This window comes from Sander lucioperca, chromosome 13 (assembly GCF_008315115.2).
Source record: "Sander lucioperca isolate FBNREF2018 chromosome 13, SLUC_FBN_1.2, whole genome shotgun sequence".
Classification (NCBI taxonomy): domain Eukaryota; kingdom Metazoa; phylum Chordata; class Actinopteri; order Perciformes; family Percidae; genus Sander; species Sander lucioperca.
Genome location: NC_050185.1, coordinates 18095819 through 18113301, shown reverse-complemented (window position 1 = coordinate 18113301; position 17483 = coordinate 18095819). Strand labels below are relative to the sequence as shown.

The window sequence follows — 17483 nt, the reverse complement described above, 5'->3', positions numbered from 1 at the left end:
TGTAGACATTTGTGGAAACACAAAAGGCCAAAGAAAGCTGTAATTATTATTAACATGGGCCATTAGTTTACCTGTGATCGAATGGCGTGGCCTAAGTTGAATATTTAAATGATGCTGTGAACAAATGAAATTAAACTAAAATAAACTGGCTTGTGAGTTGTTAAATGAACAGGAGAATATACTGATGAATTGAGAACATTAACAGGAACATTTTTGATTGATGAATTTATTGACAATCATTTGGAGATATTGAGTCTTTCAATTACTGCATTCAGTTACTGCAAACTATAGTAGGCTATCACTCACATGAAGTATTTAGTGTACTGGTACACATGTAACTTGTATCCTAGCAAAGTCCCATTCTAGAATGTTCCCACAGTTGTCTTGGAGACTGTGCTCAGAATGTTAATGTAAAGCTGCAGAGCTGCCATGGCAACCAGAGAGCTACGTTCAGAGAACTCATGCCTGTGTGAAGAGGAACGGAGACAAAATACTGAAGGCTTTTTTCTAGGACTTTGTGTTTGGGGAGAGGTTTGCTGTCTCATGCCTTGTGTAGTTTTCAAAATATAAAGAGGTGCCAGACCTCCTGCTGCTGCTATTTATACCTCCTGCACATGCTCACATTCAAGGTTAATAGAGAGTGCATGGACCGGTCTGAATACAGGAAGTTACATCATGAACGGCAGAGAGGTTGCCCTCTTCTGGACTTGGATGGGTACTAAGTATGTAGATGTGTGTGTGAAGAGAGGGCCTACATGTTCTCTCACAGCTATTCTCTACCCATGAAGGGCAGACACACATGTGCACTGACACAGTTTGTGTAACGTGGTTTCGCAGTAAGGACAGGGGAGCCTCCTGCTGTAGAGGAAAGACTGGGGAACTCAGCTCTCTGATTTCAGCAGGATGAACAGCAGAGGATTCTGGACAAGATGATACATATTGGCAGTCTCTCCCTCTCTCTTCACTGGCTGGTAGGGCCCATAGAATGATTACACTAATGTCATATTGATGCTGTTTTTTTCTTCTGTTGTTTGAGATACATGCACATGGATTCTGCTGCACCTTTGTGTTCTCGTGTGCTTGAATAAGGTGTGTTACTTTTATGAACACTCTAATTGGGATTCAAGACATAAAAAATGAGTCTATTATCCTGCTGTTTTGATTTAGACATTTTGTGTTGCCAAACAACTGTAACTCTAAAGGTGATTTTTCCTTAAAAATTGTACTCAGCGTATCCTCTCATCTGTGTTCCAGGATTCACACATATCCAACATCATTCCAGAGTTCATCTGATGAGATTTAGTCTCTGAGGTTTTCCAGTCCTTTCCTCAGTAAGGTGACACCACTGCAGGAACACTTCATAATCTTCCTGTTATCAGCTGTTGTCTAAGGCTCTTAGCTGCTTGCATTTACACATGGCACACAAACAGACACACATGTGACAGTGACAAATTCTTCTGCTGCAGTTCATACTTAGCAGCTTAATTCAAACTAATAATGCATTTAAGATTTAACAAGTAAATTCATGTAAGGCTGAAAAGCATAATTTAATTGCATATAATTTGGGAAAACATACATTATAATTAATAGAACCACTGGCTGAAGCTGCATAAATAAAACCCATTTGTAATCAACTTTAAAGTTTATTGTCCCTGAACCCGTATACATACTGTGGTCTTTTCTCTCTTAGGCCACCTGCACAGTTGTATTGCTGTTGTGTGCACAAAGGCACCATGGGAAACATAGTCCAATGCTGTCACACACTGTCAAATTACTTTAAGTGTAAGGATTTCCAGGGTGAGGCGGAAAGATCCCCTCTGCTATCCAGTGAAGAGAGTGAATGTGAAACGCTGAGTCTGTCGGACGACTTGGAGGACGATCTGTTAACCACCTCCACCGGCGTGACAAACCCTGCCCTCGAACCAGAGCACTTCCTGTTTCCTGACATCGTCCTAAGTAGCACCCTGGGAGGGGACGTGACCCTGGTGGAGCCGATGGTGTGTCTGCTGGTGTCTGAGGAGGAAGAGGGAGTGAGGGTGGATGAGCCAGGAGATGAAGGACAAGAGAGGAGCAACAGGTGGAGAAACAGGGAGTTTTCTGAGGTTGAGACACAGACCGAAGTGGAGACACAAATCGCTATGGGGGTGCAGACTCAGACTGAGTCACAGGCAGAAGTTCAGGCACAAACAGAAATACGTGTATGCAATGATGAGAATGTAGAGAGTGAAGTAAACACACCAGCAAATACTGGCATTACAGAAGAGATGGTTGTGGATGTTTGGGAAGAACATGAAATACTGAGACAGGTGGATGTGCTCTTGGAGGCACAAACATCACGAGAGAAACAATCAGAAATTGTCACTAAAGTGATGTCAGAGAAACAAAAGAAAAGGATAGACTCTGGAACCTGGGCTGACATGGACGTTTTTGTTGAGGTGCCAGGGAAGGTGGAAGGACAGACAGAAGAAAACAAACTGGCCTTCAGAGATATAGACAAGGAAGCTGAGCAAGAGCGGAAAGAGAATCACATCCAGGAGGAACTGACTTCCACTTCAACAAAGCATATATTTCAAACAGAACAAAATGCAGAGCTAATAGAGAAGTTTAACACTGATGAAGAAAATGTCTTTAAGTTGCAACAGGATACTGTTACTGGTCAGGAAAATACAGACTTTGCGTGGACAGAGCCAACACAGGAGAATGTTAAAGACAAACAACAAAACATGAATTCAGAGTCAGAGATGGCGACTGAACACAACAACAATATGGATGAGAACATTGAGTCACAAAAGGATATTCAGCTGACAAAATACAGCATCAAAAGCACTGACATTGTGGAAAGCTTTGACTCCGCTGAGTGTGGTGTAGACCTGACACAAGAGATGGGACAGGCAACTGTGGCATCAGATCAGAATGTAAATGAAAAGGGCTGTAACATTAACCACGGAAAAACAAACATGAATCTGTCTGAGGACCTCGCTGATCAGTCAGATTTAAATGCAGAATATATTCAATGCCAGGACCCAGCAAAGAGGGAAGAGGAAGACAAAAAGACAGCTCTGTCAAATGTGGAGGAGGAAGAGGCTAAGATGAAGAAAACCTTGTTCTTAGTTGACAGGCTGTTTCTGGCAGCACCACATGTCAAAGGTGAGTGGTTTTATTTAACTGTGTTCTTTGCTTGTATTTTCAGTGTTTTTTTTTTCCAATGATGTGATATTCAAACATTCCAGTTGCAGCTTGTACAGTGGGTCATCACACGGAGGAAAATCGTTTTATTCAGAATTAAAAGTAAAGGAGAAAATGGCTAAACTCTTATGAACTATCATAATATTTTAGTACCCAGGCCATAATTTAATGGTAATTTTTTTTAAACCAAATGGGAAAGGGCAAACACAAGAAGGAGGGTGTGAAATGGAAAAAAAATATATCTCAATTTATTTTCCCTTCCCATTTTTGTATGTTTTTTTCTTCTCATTAATTACACATTTCAGTTTGAGCATTTCAATTTAAGCTTTTTTCTTTTAAGTGATGGACATTTCACAAATTACAATTTAATAATATCCATTTATCATTTCAGTATACAATTTCCTTTCCAGTTTCCTTTTTCTTTTTGACATTTAATTACCACCTAATTGTGCTGCATTGATATATAATAGTTTAATACTTTTTAATTTTAATTTTGGGAAAAATTGTCCTCCATAACACGCAACAAGTTTTCATCCTCACACCTTTATTTTGTCTCTTCTGTTGTCCACAGCGCCTCCAGGTCAACTTGAAGAAAGTCCTGAGGATGGTCGCCCACAGCAGTCTGATGCTGATAAAAGGAAACTCAGCATCAGTGACATAGTTGATCTCCAAGAGACAGACTTTACTGTCAGAATTCAACCTCCTGGAACAGAAAGCTTTGAGCTTCAGGTTCTGTGTACCTCTGTCATTACTGTATTGTCTTAAAAATGCTTCCCTGTATCTTCACATGTTTTTGAATCACTCTAATCCAACGCTCCTCTCAGGTGTCAGGCCAGATGTTGGTGGTGGAGCTGCACCAGGTGCTGATGGAGCACGAGATCACCTGCCACCGCACGTGCTTTTCCCTCCAGCTGGGAGGCATCGTGCTGGACAGCCTCACAGATCTACGCTCCATGGGCATCCAGGACGGAGTGCTGATCAAAGTGGTGGAAGGTAACTGCCTCATCCTTTTCTTTCTTCTTTATAAGTTGTCTTTTTGTGATGAACTAAGTGAACGAACTAAGTGTGTCGTTCACTTCAGAGTGCAACATTGTCAGCATCTGACTTCAGTCCAGTTTTATTAGACCTCAGAACTTCACATGTCACGGGAAGGCCCTTTTTAGTCTGAATAATGTTGACCTCTCATCCAAAACTGTTACTAACCTCCACAGGTGTCATACAGACGCTCTCTCTTTATGTCTCAAAACTGCACAGGCTCATCAGGCTTTGCAAACGTGGTGAAAATGGCTTCATCCAGGAAGGTTTACAACATCATTTTTGACTCCACACAACCAAAATACAGTTTAATTTAGCTTTTTTTTGCTTTGCTTTCACTCACTTTAAACCTCACTATACAGTATATGTTCTATACACTTGCAGTTGCATTTTGTAAAAAAGGCAATACTTAAATACTGTCTGTTTTTCAAGGCTATAGGTGATATCATATGATCTTATGATAACATCATAAGTTCTTCTCACTTTATACTGCGCTGTTTCGCCATATTGTCCACACGTGCTGATTTGTTTGTTATCTTCTTTCATAAAATGCAAGAAAAATATTTCCATTCATTTGGCACTTGATTGAATGAAACACTTTATAAGCATCTTTTCTGATCTTGTTGCAGATTCTTACACAGTGCGTGATGCTCGTCTTCATCTCAGACATGTTCGTGATCTTCTGAGGAGCCTTGACCCTACAGATGCATACAATGGAGTAAACTGCCGCTCACTCTCTTACCTTACCTTTTACACCAGAGGAGACAAAGGTATATTACTCTCTCATTACTTCCTCACTTCAGGTTTTGTCTGAGCATTTCTGTCAGTATATTCATCCCTTCAGATAGTGACAGGTTAGGGAGCAGGGGAGCTTCTGAAAAGGAGTCCTTTGACTGCAGCCCTCCAGAATACATCCTCCCTGGATGTAAGGACCGACCACTTACTCCACTGCAGCCACTCAGAGATGACTGGAAGGTGAGCGATCCGATTTTGTGATTGCAAATATGTCAATTAAACATGTGTTCAGTTATAGTGAAGCAACAGTGAGACTTATGAAAATATCATTACAGCCATTACAGTGCCTGCGGGTTCTGACCATGAGTAGCTGGAACCCACCTCCAGGAAACAGGAAGATGCATGGGGACTTAATGTACATCAATGTCCTGACTATGGAGAACAGAGAACTCAACATAACATCCTCTACACGTGGCTTCTACCTCAACCAGTGAGTGCTAAACTGTTCAGCCATTTGCAAGTTTGCCAAACTATATAAATTGAAAAGTTTTTAGCCATGCTAGCAGCGTGGCTCTAGGGATAAAAATGTTTGTCGGTCAGTCCACTACTTTTGATGAAGTACGATTTGATGGATTGCCATGACATTTTGTACAGACATTCGTTGTGCCCAGAAGATGAATCCTAATGACTTTGGGGATCCCCTCACCTTTCCTCAGGTGCCACCAGCAGGTCAAAGTTTTCACTTAACCTGAGAAATATCTTATATGGATTGGCACTCCAGACATTCATGACCCCCCTCAGGATGAAATGTAATCACTCTGGTGATCCCTTAACTTTTCATGTAGCGCCATCACCAGGTTAAAGTTGCAATTTGTCAATTCTTTGGTTTATCACCAAATACCAGAACTAATGACATTCCCGTCAGCCTTAGCTGTACTTGGGGTAAAGTGCCTGCTTAGCGTCAGCATGTTAGCATTGCCATTGTGAATATTTAGGATGTTAGCATTTAGCTCAAGGCACCACTGTTCCTGAGTACAGCCTTACAGAGCTGCTAGCATGGCTGTAGACTCTCAGTATCACTCTCATATTTTATTTCTTTCAAGTTTCACAACTAAGCAAATATTTATTAGAGCAACACCGACCCCAGAGAGCAGTAAACTAACAACAATTATGTACAGTGAGGACAGTAGAAACTTACCTGGATTCAACTTGTGCTATGCTCTGACTGCTCCAGGTCAACTGCCTTCAACTTCAACCCTAAACCTGCAGTTCCCAAAATCCTTTGCCACTCTTTAGTTGAGCTGCTGAGTCAAGTCAGCCCTGCTTTCAGGAAAACCTTCAGTGCCCTGCAGAAGAAGAGGTGAGCAAACTGTAATAATCAAGCTGGAAACTACATGCTAATACAAGAACAAGTGACACACTGTTCATATCGATCCAATATGCGGATGCAAATACAGCAATGGTAGTTTACATGAGGCTCTGTAATACTAGACAGTGACATTAAATACTTTCATGCCAATGAAACAGAAATCATCTTACTAAATGAAAATGTTTTCTGTCACTATCTGTTAACCAGAGTTCAGCAACACCCTTTTGAGCGGATCGCAGCACCTTTCCAGGTGTTCACCTGGATCGCCCGTCATGGAGATCACACCCTCGACTGTGTCAGAGCAGAGGAGACACACACCAGTCGCATGGGCCAGGACGAGCACACAGCTGGGCAGGTTGCAGACATAATATAGGAGAAACTGGCTATATTTGAAAATGCAGAGGGATGTAACATTGCAGTAAAGTACAGAATTTATGGCAGATATGAACACATACAGACACACACACACACACACACACACACAAACAAAAAAACAAACAAACAAACAAACCAAGGTTTCATTGTGCATCCGAGGCTAACGGATGGTGATGGTGATGCTGATAGGTAGGTTGTGTCTTATGGCCACAGAGTCGGGACTGGAATGAGGAGCTGCAGGGATGCAGGGAACTCACCAGAAACTCCCTTCAGGAGCGCCTGCAGAGAGAGAGGAGCATTTTCAAGGTGAGACCACAGATTTCGTACTGTGACATCTTCTTTCCCATTCCCTCACTGATTAATGGTTAAAGAAGCAGACTTGTGACTGTGAGAGCATCCCTGACCAGGAGTACAGATGTATAAGATCTCAGATATATAAGACCTCCTACACTTCCTCTGTACTGTTGATCTTTCATAATGAAATACCTTATATAGATTATTCCTTCTTCTTCCTGCTCTGGAATTAGATTGTATTGCTCTTTATTGAAATTAAGCAAGTGAAACTGTGTTAACCAAGATTTGAATCCCCTCCATCCAGACTAACAGTGACTTTGTTGCCGCTGCAACACGAGGTGCTGTAGCTGTTATTGACGGTAACGTCATGCCGTTAAACCCAGGGGAGGCGCCTCATCTGCAGATGTTCATCTGGAACAACCTGTTCTTCAGCCTGGGGTTCGACATAGCTGAGCACTATCGCCCACTAGGGGGCAACACTGCTGCTCATGCTGCTGCCATGTGTGACCTGAGAGGAGCACAGGTAGATCATCACAGCAATACCTGCATGAGTTGTAAGGTGTTTGGGATGCATTTACTGTTTTATCTGTCCCGTTTAAAGGTCTATTTGTTGCAGAAGGGACAGTATCACATTCAATAGTTCTGTAAGGGTGTGATTATGTGAATTTAAAAGGGAAAAACAATATTCAACAGTCATACACCATAAAATAGTGTCGCCTGCAGTTGCAGTTGCATTTGCTACTTTTCTTCTTATATTTTCACTTTCAAATATATGAAATAATTCATGTTATATATAATTCAATAATTCCTTCATGTTCTTGCCATCAAACAAAAATGCTTATGTTGCTCTGCTACAGGCATACGCATCTGTGGACATAGAGGGGCTTTACACACTTGGAACAGCTGTGGTGGATTATCGTGGCATCCGTGTTATCGCTCAGACCATCGTTCCTGGGATACTGGAGAAAAATCAGGAGCAGAGTGTTGTCTATGGCTCTAATGACTATGGAAAAACTGTTTTTACACACCCCAGGTAGGTAACACATGCACTCACAAAAAAAACAATAAAGTATTATATATTTAATACTTATATATATATATAAGTACTAGATATATATATATATATATATATATATATATATATATATATATATATATATATATATATATATATATATATATATATATATATATATCTAGTACTTATATATATATATATATTTCAGGTATTGAGAGCATGATTAAGTATAAGTCTAAACATGCAACCTTTAATTTCCTCAACATTATTCCAGATTTCTGAAGCTTCTGGATAAAACCAGTAAACCGCTAAGAATCCAACGTCACCAAGTGCTCGACCACAGCAGCAGCCCAGTGGAGCTTTGCTCTGGCATCGAGACCAAAGGCATCCTGGGTAATGACGGAAGACCCTACATCTTGGACCTTCTCCGAACCTTCCCCCCCGACCTTAACTTCCAGTTCTCAGAGACAGAGGAGAGGAGGGAGGTGCCGAAAGAGTGTCAGAGCTTTGGTTACCCACGGCAACATCATCACAGCCTGGCCAGCCTGAGACCAGAGCTGATAGAGGCCTTCGTCCAGCATAGGTGAGGAAGAGCAGATGTGGAATCCTTTGCTGAATGTTTGGACACAGATGCAGCCACCATGTAACCATTAATCCAGCGGGATGACCTGAGTTTTGGAAATTAATATTATCTCTCTTATTTTGTGTTTTCTGTTGCAGGTATGAACTTTATGTCAAGATGGTGTCCCAAGGGCTCATTCAGCGAGAAGAACAAGATAAAGCCACGGAGAAGAGTGAAGAGCCGGTCTGTGAGCCGAGAACTGAAGAAACAGCCACAGCCGGTGCTGACATGGGTGAATTAGACCAGCTAAATTAGGTGTAATCAGGAGAAATTGGGTTTCTGCAAGGAGAAATCAGGCTGAAAACTGAGTGAGAAGATACAAAATAAGCCAAACAGTAATAAGACCTATAAGTTCATTCTTGACCTTGGAAACAACAGCTGGAAAAAACAATCTCCATTTAGTAGTTGTTTTGGAGCTTTCAAACACTGCATGATCTTCATCAGCAGATGTAGTTTATGTATAATATATTATAACTATTCACTTGTTCTGAGGACCTCTCATCCATGTTGGCTTACAAAGCAGAGGTTGGATGTTCATTCCCAGTAGTTGAATGTAACTATTTGCTGATGTACTGCACTTACTGAAAGCAGGAGCGTAGCACAAAATTCTGGGCCCTGTAGAAAGGCATTTTTTATGAGGCCCTCCCCGCATCCACAGCTATTCATTCTAGCAACTTTTTGAGCCCTCCTCACATGAGGGCCCTGGGTACTCAGTCCCCTTTTTCCCACCAGTCCGACACCCCTGACTGAAAGTACAATTTTTACTCGAGGGTATTCATTTTCTGCTACTTTATACTTTTTTTCCCACTACCTGACAGCTATAGTTACTATTTACTTTACAAATAAAAATTTTACATACAAAACATTGGATACATTCTTAAAATTGGGATACTTTGTTATAGATTAAAATAACCAACAGTGTAAAAAAAAAATATTTGTTCCACCTCAACCTACTACAACATTAAAATGCTGCTTTCAAGTTTATGCACCAATAATAATGACCCAGTGATATAATAAATAATAATATAACTCTTATTCTGCTGCATTGTGGCTTTTCATAAATAAGTACATTTTGCTGATAATAATTATATACTTGTTGTTGTACTTAAGTTTTCACTTTTACTTAAGATTTTGAATGCAGTTCTTTTAATTGAGTGCTCTGTGTGGTTTTCCTACTTTTACTTACGTATCAGGATCTGAATACTACTTATTACTAAAAGGATGGTGAGTTATTTTTCCCAAATTTAGAATCAAGATTATATAATTCTAATTTAAAAAAAATCCTTACTAAAATGTTTATTAATAAACTTACATCACAGTTAATAGACCCTCAAAATATGCAAATATTCATTGGTAACTCATGCTGGAGGCCAAGGAAAGTGGTGAGGATTGTTTGATTGTGTGTTGATTATTGTAATAATGCATTCATATTTTACTTTTGTAGAAAATGTGATTATGAAAGCTTGTGAGGCTGTCGGATCAGTGAGTGACTCCTGCTTTGACATCCGCTTCAATCCTAATGTTTGCTCTCCAGGTATTGAACACACTTGTGTGCGCACACACACACATGGTCATGTATATAAAGTAAAAAATATTTTTTTTTTTAACTATGATTGAACTGTATGTCTTTGCTGCAGGCGTTCGTTTCTCCTCTGAGTGTGTTGAGGAGGTTCAGAGGCAGAGACAGTTGTTATGGGACACGGCTGCTTTTCTACTGTCCAATCAGATTGCAGCAGTGGTGAGTCTTATGTGGAGCAATAATGTTCAGATCTATCATGTGCAATTTAAGATATCGATAATTCTACTTTCTGTGTGTGTGTGTGTGTGTGTGTGTGTGTGTGTGTGTGTGTGTGTGTGTGTGTGTGTGTGCATGCGTGCGTGTGTGTGTGTGTGTGTGCATGCGTGCGTGTGTGTGCGTGTGTGTGTGATAGCTTAGGGATTGTCTCGACCACACAGTAGTGCCAATGGATGGAGCGACCCTGACCTCAGTGCTGCACCAGCGAGGTGTGAACGTACGGTACCTGGGCACCTTACTGACTGAGCTGGACAGGGTGGAAGAGAGAGGGAGACTCACCCACATAAAGGTACTTGCTTGTACTTACTTTTTTTCTGGTGAAGGATTGAGTAAGATATTTATAAATGTGGCTTGACGGAGGTTCTGTACATTTTCTTCCAGGCAGAAGATGAGGATATAATGTAGATATTATTATTACAACGGCCAATTGCATAAAAGTTTCTTGTCCTTCGACTCTTGAGGAACATCGCTAGAAGACAAAGAAATGAAGCCATGGAAGAATGCCTGTAAACCACTCAAGATTAAACCTGCTAGACCACAGAAATGTTAATATCTCCAATACCCTGAACAAGAAATAACAAGAACCAGACGGCTGTGGACTTAGGCTGCTACTCATCTTTGCATGTCAATCTTAGACTTAGTTGAGATCAAAGTTTTTTCTAAAGTTTTTATCAGGGTAATATGTATGTAATATGTAATATGATAGAATAGAATACAATTTTGTGTTGTATAGAATATAAAAAAACAGTTGTAAATAAAGAATGACAACTCTCTGTCAGGATGCTGAAGTCCTCCTGATCACAAAACTGATCAAATGTTCCTTCACAGAGAATTTCTATCAGTGAAGTCATCATCAGAAGTGCAAAACACATCTTTAGGACCTATCTACAGGTGAAGTGCTCAAAGTGAAAATTTTTAAATAACATTTTGCGATCTAGCATGACGTTTCTAATCAACATCTTATTTTCTCCCAGGATGTGGAACCTGCAGCTTTCTCCGCTGCTGTCAGTCACTTCCTAAACTGCCTCCTGAGCTCCTCCTCCTGTCTCACCGACTCCTGTTCAGATGAGTTGCTCTCTCGCCGCAGGAGCAGACGACGAAGGAGCCACGGGAGTCGAGTCACCTTGTTGACAGACAGTGTGTGGGCTAGACTGACCCCCAGTGAGCTGTGGGGCCGAATCAGGACTGAGGCTGGAGTTTATTACCACTACACAATAGACAGGTGTGTGTTTGTGCATGTGTGTGTGCATGTGCTCTGTGTACTGTATATGTGTAACAGGATTTTACACTGCCATCCTCTCTGTGTCCAGTGAAAGTGTAGACGGAGTAATAGAAAAGCACAGCCTTCAGAGGATCTCCTTACTGAGAGAGCTTGCCATCAAGACGGGCATCCAGGTCAGACCTAACATGCTTCTCTTTATAATACATTTACCTATGAAATTAAATGAATTCTGTGTATCTTAAACCTGCACTATATCAATCATTTGAGCTGAAACCATACCTTTTGTAGCAAGTTCTCTTTTGATTGAAAACTCACCCAAAATGGTGGTAATGGTTGAATCTGCGACAAAACTGTTTTTGTACACCATTTTAACCTCTGTCAGTAGCCAAGATTAGATTTAGGTCTTTTTTGGCCACACCTCTATCCTGTCAAGCTCACAGAGAAAAATAATTCTGCTCATATTTGATGCTTAATAAGAAAGAGGTCTGGCTATATACGTTGAGTGCTGGTTAAGGACATTATGCTACAGGATTTGTGGTTGTTGAAGTCCATCAAGCCCTTAACAATTTAAATTATCTCCAGCATTGACTGATGTTAGTCGAAATGCAAAGTTATCTAGTGCAGCTTTAAAATGCAGCTGTTCCCTTTCTTCATTTACTCTGTATTTAGGTGCAGCTGAGGGAGTATGTGTTTGAGTCTCGGCACAGGCCAGTGTTTGGCGAGGAAGATGTCATCAACATGTTCCCTGTGGTCAAACATCTCAAACTTACAGCAACGGATGCCACGCGACTTGTGCAACACGCACAGGTGGCAGTACAGCAGGGTGAGAAAACATAAAATATGAACATAAAATACGGTATATACTACATTTAGTAGCGTGGTGGCCTTGTCTGGGTGCTTAAAGTGACCATTAACTGGAGGGCCTATGTGGAAAACTATCTGCACCTGCTGATGTGCTATTCAGCACGAAATGATATCCTTACCAGCTACACAGGCACTGTGAGGGATGTGTAACAGAAAATGTTTCCCTACAAGCATCAATACACAGTAATATCACATTATTCAGCATATAACATTACACACACACACACACACACACACACACACACACACACACACACACACACACACACACACACACACACACACACACACACACACATACACACACAAATGTGATAGAGCTAAAAATGTCACACATCTGATATTATTGATGCCTTGAAATAAAACTCATGAGGTCATGTTTTCGATGTAGGAAGTAAAGTTAACAGTATATTTTACATTCACATGGTCCAGAAAGTTCTATCTTCCTTGGCGTGGTCAAGGGGGTAAGCCAGCCTCCGCAAAGCATAGCTCCTATGGAGCCATTTTGTTGCTATCAAGCCATCACCCGCCGTTAGCATCCCATTGACTGCCATTCATTTTGGCGCCACTTTGACAGCGAATAACTTTACATCTGAAGCGTTTAAAGACTCTATTTGTCCATTGTTTATTTCTAAAGAAACACGACAATGTATAAAAGGCTCCATTACCTTTTATCTCACGTTATGGCTCCATAGTAGACGTTTTTATAAAAATAGGCTAACGATTGTGTCATAACCACGCGACTTACTGTCACATAGTAGAGGAATTAGTTGAAGTTTCAACTCACTTTAGCTGTTTAAGTTTAATTACTAATGTTAACTAGCATTTTAGTTAGCAATAATTAGCCTGTGCCTATGTTATCTCCTTACATATACCTACGCTCTCCGTCTCTGCAAGATTCGGAATGATTGAGATTTCTCTTGGCACAGCTAACAGAAGACGTACAACTTTCAGACAGGTTGCTCACATCACATCTACGTAGTCAAGCTCAGTTGGAGACTGCGCAGTAACGCTCAGCCCTCACCGGAAAAGTGCTTCTAATATACTTCACTGGTCTCCGTTGAAAACAACGGCGTCACTTTGTCCATTTCTTTAACTGTCTATGGGCGTGGTCTAGCCTTTACAATGCTGTTGCTAGGCAACTGACAACACAAATGGACATTGTATTGTCCCCATTTTCATGTTTAGGATGAAAAATTATCATTTAGAATACACTACTAAAAAAGTAACTTTCTTAGACACTGACAACCATCTGGATTTAGTGAGCAGATGTTATTATTTTTTGTAAATTCTAGGCTCATCAGTAGTGTTTACTGTTTGCTTTTAGGGCTACTCAAAGATGGCTATGAATTGATTAGCCATGCCCTGACTCTGTTCAGCAGCGTATGTGGGGTCCTGCATGAGGACGTGTGCATGTGCCTGCGTCTCCTGGGACGGATCTGCTACATCCTGGGGGAATATGCAGATGTAAATATGCATTACATTACTTTTTTTTTATTCTACCATGACCTTTTACCTAGTCTGGTTCCAGACAGGTCTTCTGAATTGTCACCCACATCAATTTTGGAGCTTTCATAAAGTAATGTTCCCCTTATTTCTCCATATCTCACAGGCCCTCAGCCACCAGGAAAAGGCTGTTATGACTAGTGAGAGAATGAAAGGTATAGACCATCCACAGACCATACAAGAATATGTGAGTTCCTTTACCTTTTTCATCGATCCACAAACAGATTGTTGTACCATAACATCTTAACCCTGTTGTTTTCTTACAAACATCATCCTTAACTCTATTAATGTAATATGTCACTTGTGACTTCACATGGAAGTATTCTCCTATCTGCGATTCAGATTTACCTGGCCCTGTACTGCTTTGCTGGAGGCCGACATGCAACCTCCCTACATCTGCTGTATCGCGCTCGGTACCTCACACTGCTTGTGAGTGGAGAAGACCATCCACAAGTCGCACAGCTGGATGTAAGTGGGACCTCACCTGCATAGTGTTGCTCTTTACTTTTTTGCGCAAAAATGTTTGATGATTCCCTTCAAGTACTGTAGGGGAGACTTTTAAGATGATTAAAGTGTTGATCAGGACCCCACATGGAAGAAAAAAAACTTGAGTAAAGTTTTTTTAACAAATAACAAACAATAAGTTCAGGTAGATAAAATACTGAAAATGCAAACAGGCAATGGCAACTTGAAGCGTTATTTGTGCTAGAAGATATAATTACATCTTGTCCATCTGTTGGTGCTGTTAATGTTCCTGTTGTGCTCCATAACATTAGAGTATGCTGGGTCTAGTACTTCATGGACTGATGGAGTATGAGCTTTCCTTGAAGTTCCTACAGAATGCCTTAATTTCAACCTCAAAATACCACGGTGCCACATCCCTGAAGCATGCACACAGGTAAGACAGTTTGTTGTCATGTTCCTCTGTTTTCTTGTATTTTTATATTCATCAAACACAGATTGCAACACATTACAATTACAGACAATCTGAGAAAATGATAGACATGCTTTAGAATCCAGGTTTCTGTGATTGTCCTATTCATATACGGCTCCCTCCCTTCATTTTTCTTTATTTTATTTTATCCGTGTTATCTTCTGTGCAGTTATCATCTACTCGCCACTGTGTACGAGAGTAAAGGAGAGTTTCGATCAGCTCTTCAACATGAGAAAGAGGCGTATTCAATATATAAGAGCCAGGTATGCTGGAATGCCATGTTTGCTGTTGTTATATGTATGCCATATGCTCATAATTTTAACTGAGAGACTTCATTGTTGCACACATGCAGGTTGGAGAGAACCATGACAGTACGAAGGAAAGCTCAGAGTACCTGAAGAGCCTCACTCAGCAGGCTGTGATCCTCCAGAAAGCCATCAACCATATCTACAGCAACAGACCCAGTGCCTGTATTCCACCTCCAAAGGTTTGTACAGTACATAAACACATGCATGCAAACAAGAAGGAACCCCCTGCCCACATGCATTTCTGGTTGTGTGATACTTAACCTCATCTCTGTTTCTCTCCAGTTTTCCACACCCAGCCCTCTCACAATCCTTCAGCAGCTCAACCTGACATGTGGAATCATTCTCATTCCCCTCAGGTGAACACTGAAACATTCCCAGTTATGGAATAAAAAATAACCGCTGATGTGTTGGTTTTAATGTTCACTTATTATGTCTTTCTCTCTAGTGCAAAAGAAATTGCAGACCTGAGGACTGAATTAAAGGGAAATGTTTAAATGGAAGAGCTGGAAATAAAGACTTAAAAAAAACTTGAAGAGAACTGCAGACAACAACCTTGAACTATGGACCAAAGGGAGAGTTACAATAGAGCATATGTGTAGTCAGTCAGACTCCTGAAAATGACCATGGACAAAATAGCAACTATGGCAAATGAAAGCCCGGAAAATTGCTGGTGTTAACAAGTAGCCTACTTAGGAAAACAACTGAACTACACACAAAAAGTAAGGAAATTTGTGTTTGGTAGATTATTTCTGTGTTGTAACAATGATTCTTGGCAATACATCTCATATCATTGGAAAGCCTGATTATTTCCATTTTAAATGCATTGTGCCCCATTTGTAAGGAACATGCATTTGTGGGATGAGCAGCAAAGCTGAGTATGTGGGTTGCGCCCATCAAAAATTTGCCAAATCTTCTCTGACAGTGCCAAACAGCTTTTATTTGTTGACTCTTGTTTGGTGTTGTTTGGTAGATTGGGTGATTGAAGTCTGTAGCGTGTGGAAGAACCATACACAGCCACAACAGCCTGGCACCTCCTCCTCATGCTGGTCACCAGCCTGGTCACACACTGCTGTGGGATGGCATCCCATTCTGCAACCAGCATTTGTCGCATGTCAGCCAACGTGGTTGTGTTGGTCACTCTGGCACGAACAGCACGCCCAAGCTGATCCCACAAGTGTTCAATGGGGTTGAGGTCAGGACTGCTGGCAGGCCATTCCATCCTCTCCACTCCCACATTCTGGAGGTAGTCTCTGATAAACCCTGTGGGGGCGAGCGTTGTCATCTTGGAGGATAGAGTTGGGTCCCAGACTGTGGAGATATGGGATTGCCACTGGTTGCAGAATTTCATCTTGATAAACCAATATGTCCTGTTACTTCAGACTTCAATCACCCAATCCACCAAACAACACCAAACAAGAGTCAACAAAGAAAAGCTGTTTGGCATTACAGAGAAGATCTGGCAAATTTTTCATTGGGTGCAACCCACATACTCAGCTCTGCTGCTCATCCCACAAATGCATGTTGCTTACAAATGGGGCACCATTTAAAAGGAAAATAAACTGGTTTTCCAATGATATAAAATTCATTGGCAAGAATCATTGTTACAACACAGAAATAATCTACCAAACACAAATTTCCTTACTTTTTGTGCGTAATTTATTTCCAAGTAGGTGCACTTACACTTGGATGTGTATTAGATGTCCATTATCATTTAATCCACATTAATGTCATTATTATCCAGGTGACTGTAAGGAAATAAACATCTGAGCATCGTATTTCTTCATTCTACAAGAACAAGTCACATTAGTGGCTCCATAAACTGGAAATGAGAGCATTACGCTTTGAACTGGTGTCAAGTGAAACTTGGTGGAGTTAGTCCACTGGCACCAAATTACTAACTGACTGTTATATTAGTGAATTTTATTTGAGATATTACCCAAAATAACTGCTATTTCAATACATGGCTTACAAATTGTTTAGTTATTCTGAAATGTATCCATATAGTAAGTGTACAATTATTATAGTTTTTATTTCCTGGGATTTGTTTCATTATTCACTATCTATAGAGCACCTGCATGATTTGCCTCTAAGTGACATCTTCACTACAGCCTGTCCTTCTGCTGCATCTCATTTACAATTCAAATGTAAACTTGGCTGTAGAATGCTACATAACAATAAAAATACCATGACCAATTTCTATATCGTGTGTTTCCCTTTAAT

At 40.7% G+C, this 17483-nt stretch overlaps 1 protein-coding gene across 3 annotated transcripts; it reads left to right on the top strand.

Annotated features, from left to right (window-relative positions):
* The first annotated feature begins 737 nt into the window (after positions 1 to 737).
* On the top strand, positions 738 to 16258 carry LOC116037001 (clustered mitochondria protein homolog). 3 transcript variants are annotated; one of them, XM_031280725.2, is made up of 30 exons: positions 738 to 971; positions 1255 to 1331; positions 1691 to 3147; positions 3758 to 3915; positions 4011 to 4179; positions 4851 to 4991; positions 5066 to 5196; positions 5292 to 5446; positions 6191 to 6316; positions 6533 to 6680; positions 6914 to 7006; positions 7299 to 7517; positions 7852 to 8027; positions 8287 to 8595; positions 8733 to 8854; positions 10079 to 10168; positions 10272 to 10372; positions 10566 to 10718; positions 11258 to 11320; positions 11404 to 11651; positions 11740 to 11824; positions 12321 to 12474; positions 13843 to 13982; positions 14128 to 14208; positions 14364 to 14489; positions 14798 to 14919; positions 15125 to 15218; positions 15308 to 15442; positions 15546 to 15619; positions 15709 to 16258. In XM_031280725.2, the coding sequence occupies exons 3-30, from the start codon at positions 1734 to 1736 to the stop codon at positions 15755 to 15757; spliced, it is 5076 nt and encodes a 1691-aa protein (XP_031136585.1). In that variant the 5' UTR covers positions 738 to 971; positions 1255 to 1331; positions 1691 to 1733; the 3' UTR covers positions 15758 to 16258. The 3 variants fall into 3 exon arrangements, with proteins under 3 accessions (XP_031136585.1, XP_031136584.1, XP_035846853.1); XM_031280724.2 differs by having other exon boundaries at positions 8733 to 8866; XM_035990960.1 differs by lacking the exon at positions 738 to 971 and adding an exon at positions 1035 to 1089 and having other exon boundaries at positions 8733 to 8866.
* Positions 16259 to 17483: the final 1225 nt, after the last annotated feature.

Excerpts from the sequence above, each read along its gene's own strand:
- LOC116037001 (XM_031280724.2), top strand. The coding sequence starts at position 1,734 with ATGGGAAACATAGTCCAATGCTGTCACACACTGTCAAATTACTTTAAG. Across the intron at positions 4,180-4,850 it reads GCTGATCAAAGTGGTGGAAG|ATTCTTACACAGTGCGTGAT; the intron begins GTAACTGCCTCA and ends ATCTTGTTGCAG. Across the intron at positions 15,443-15,545 it reads CCTGTATTCCACCTCCAAAG|TTTTCCACACCCAGCCCTCT; the intron begins GTTTGTACAGTA and ends GTTTCTCTCCAG.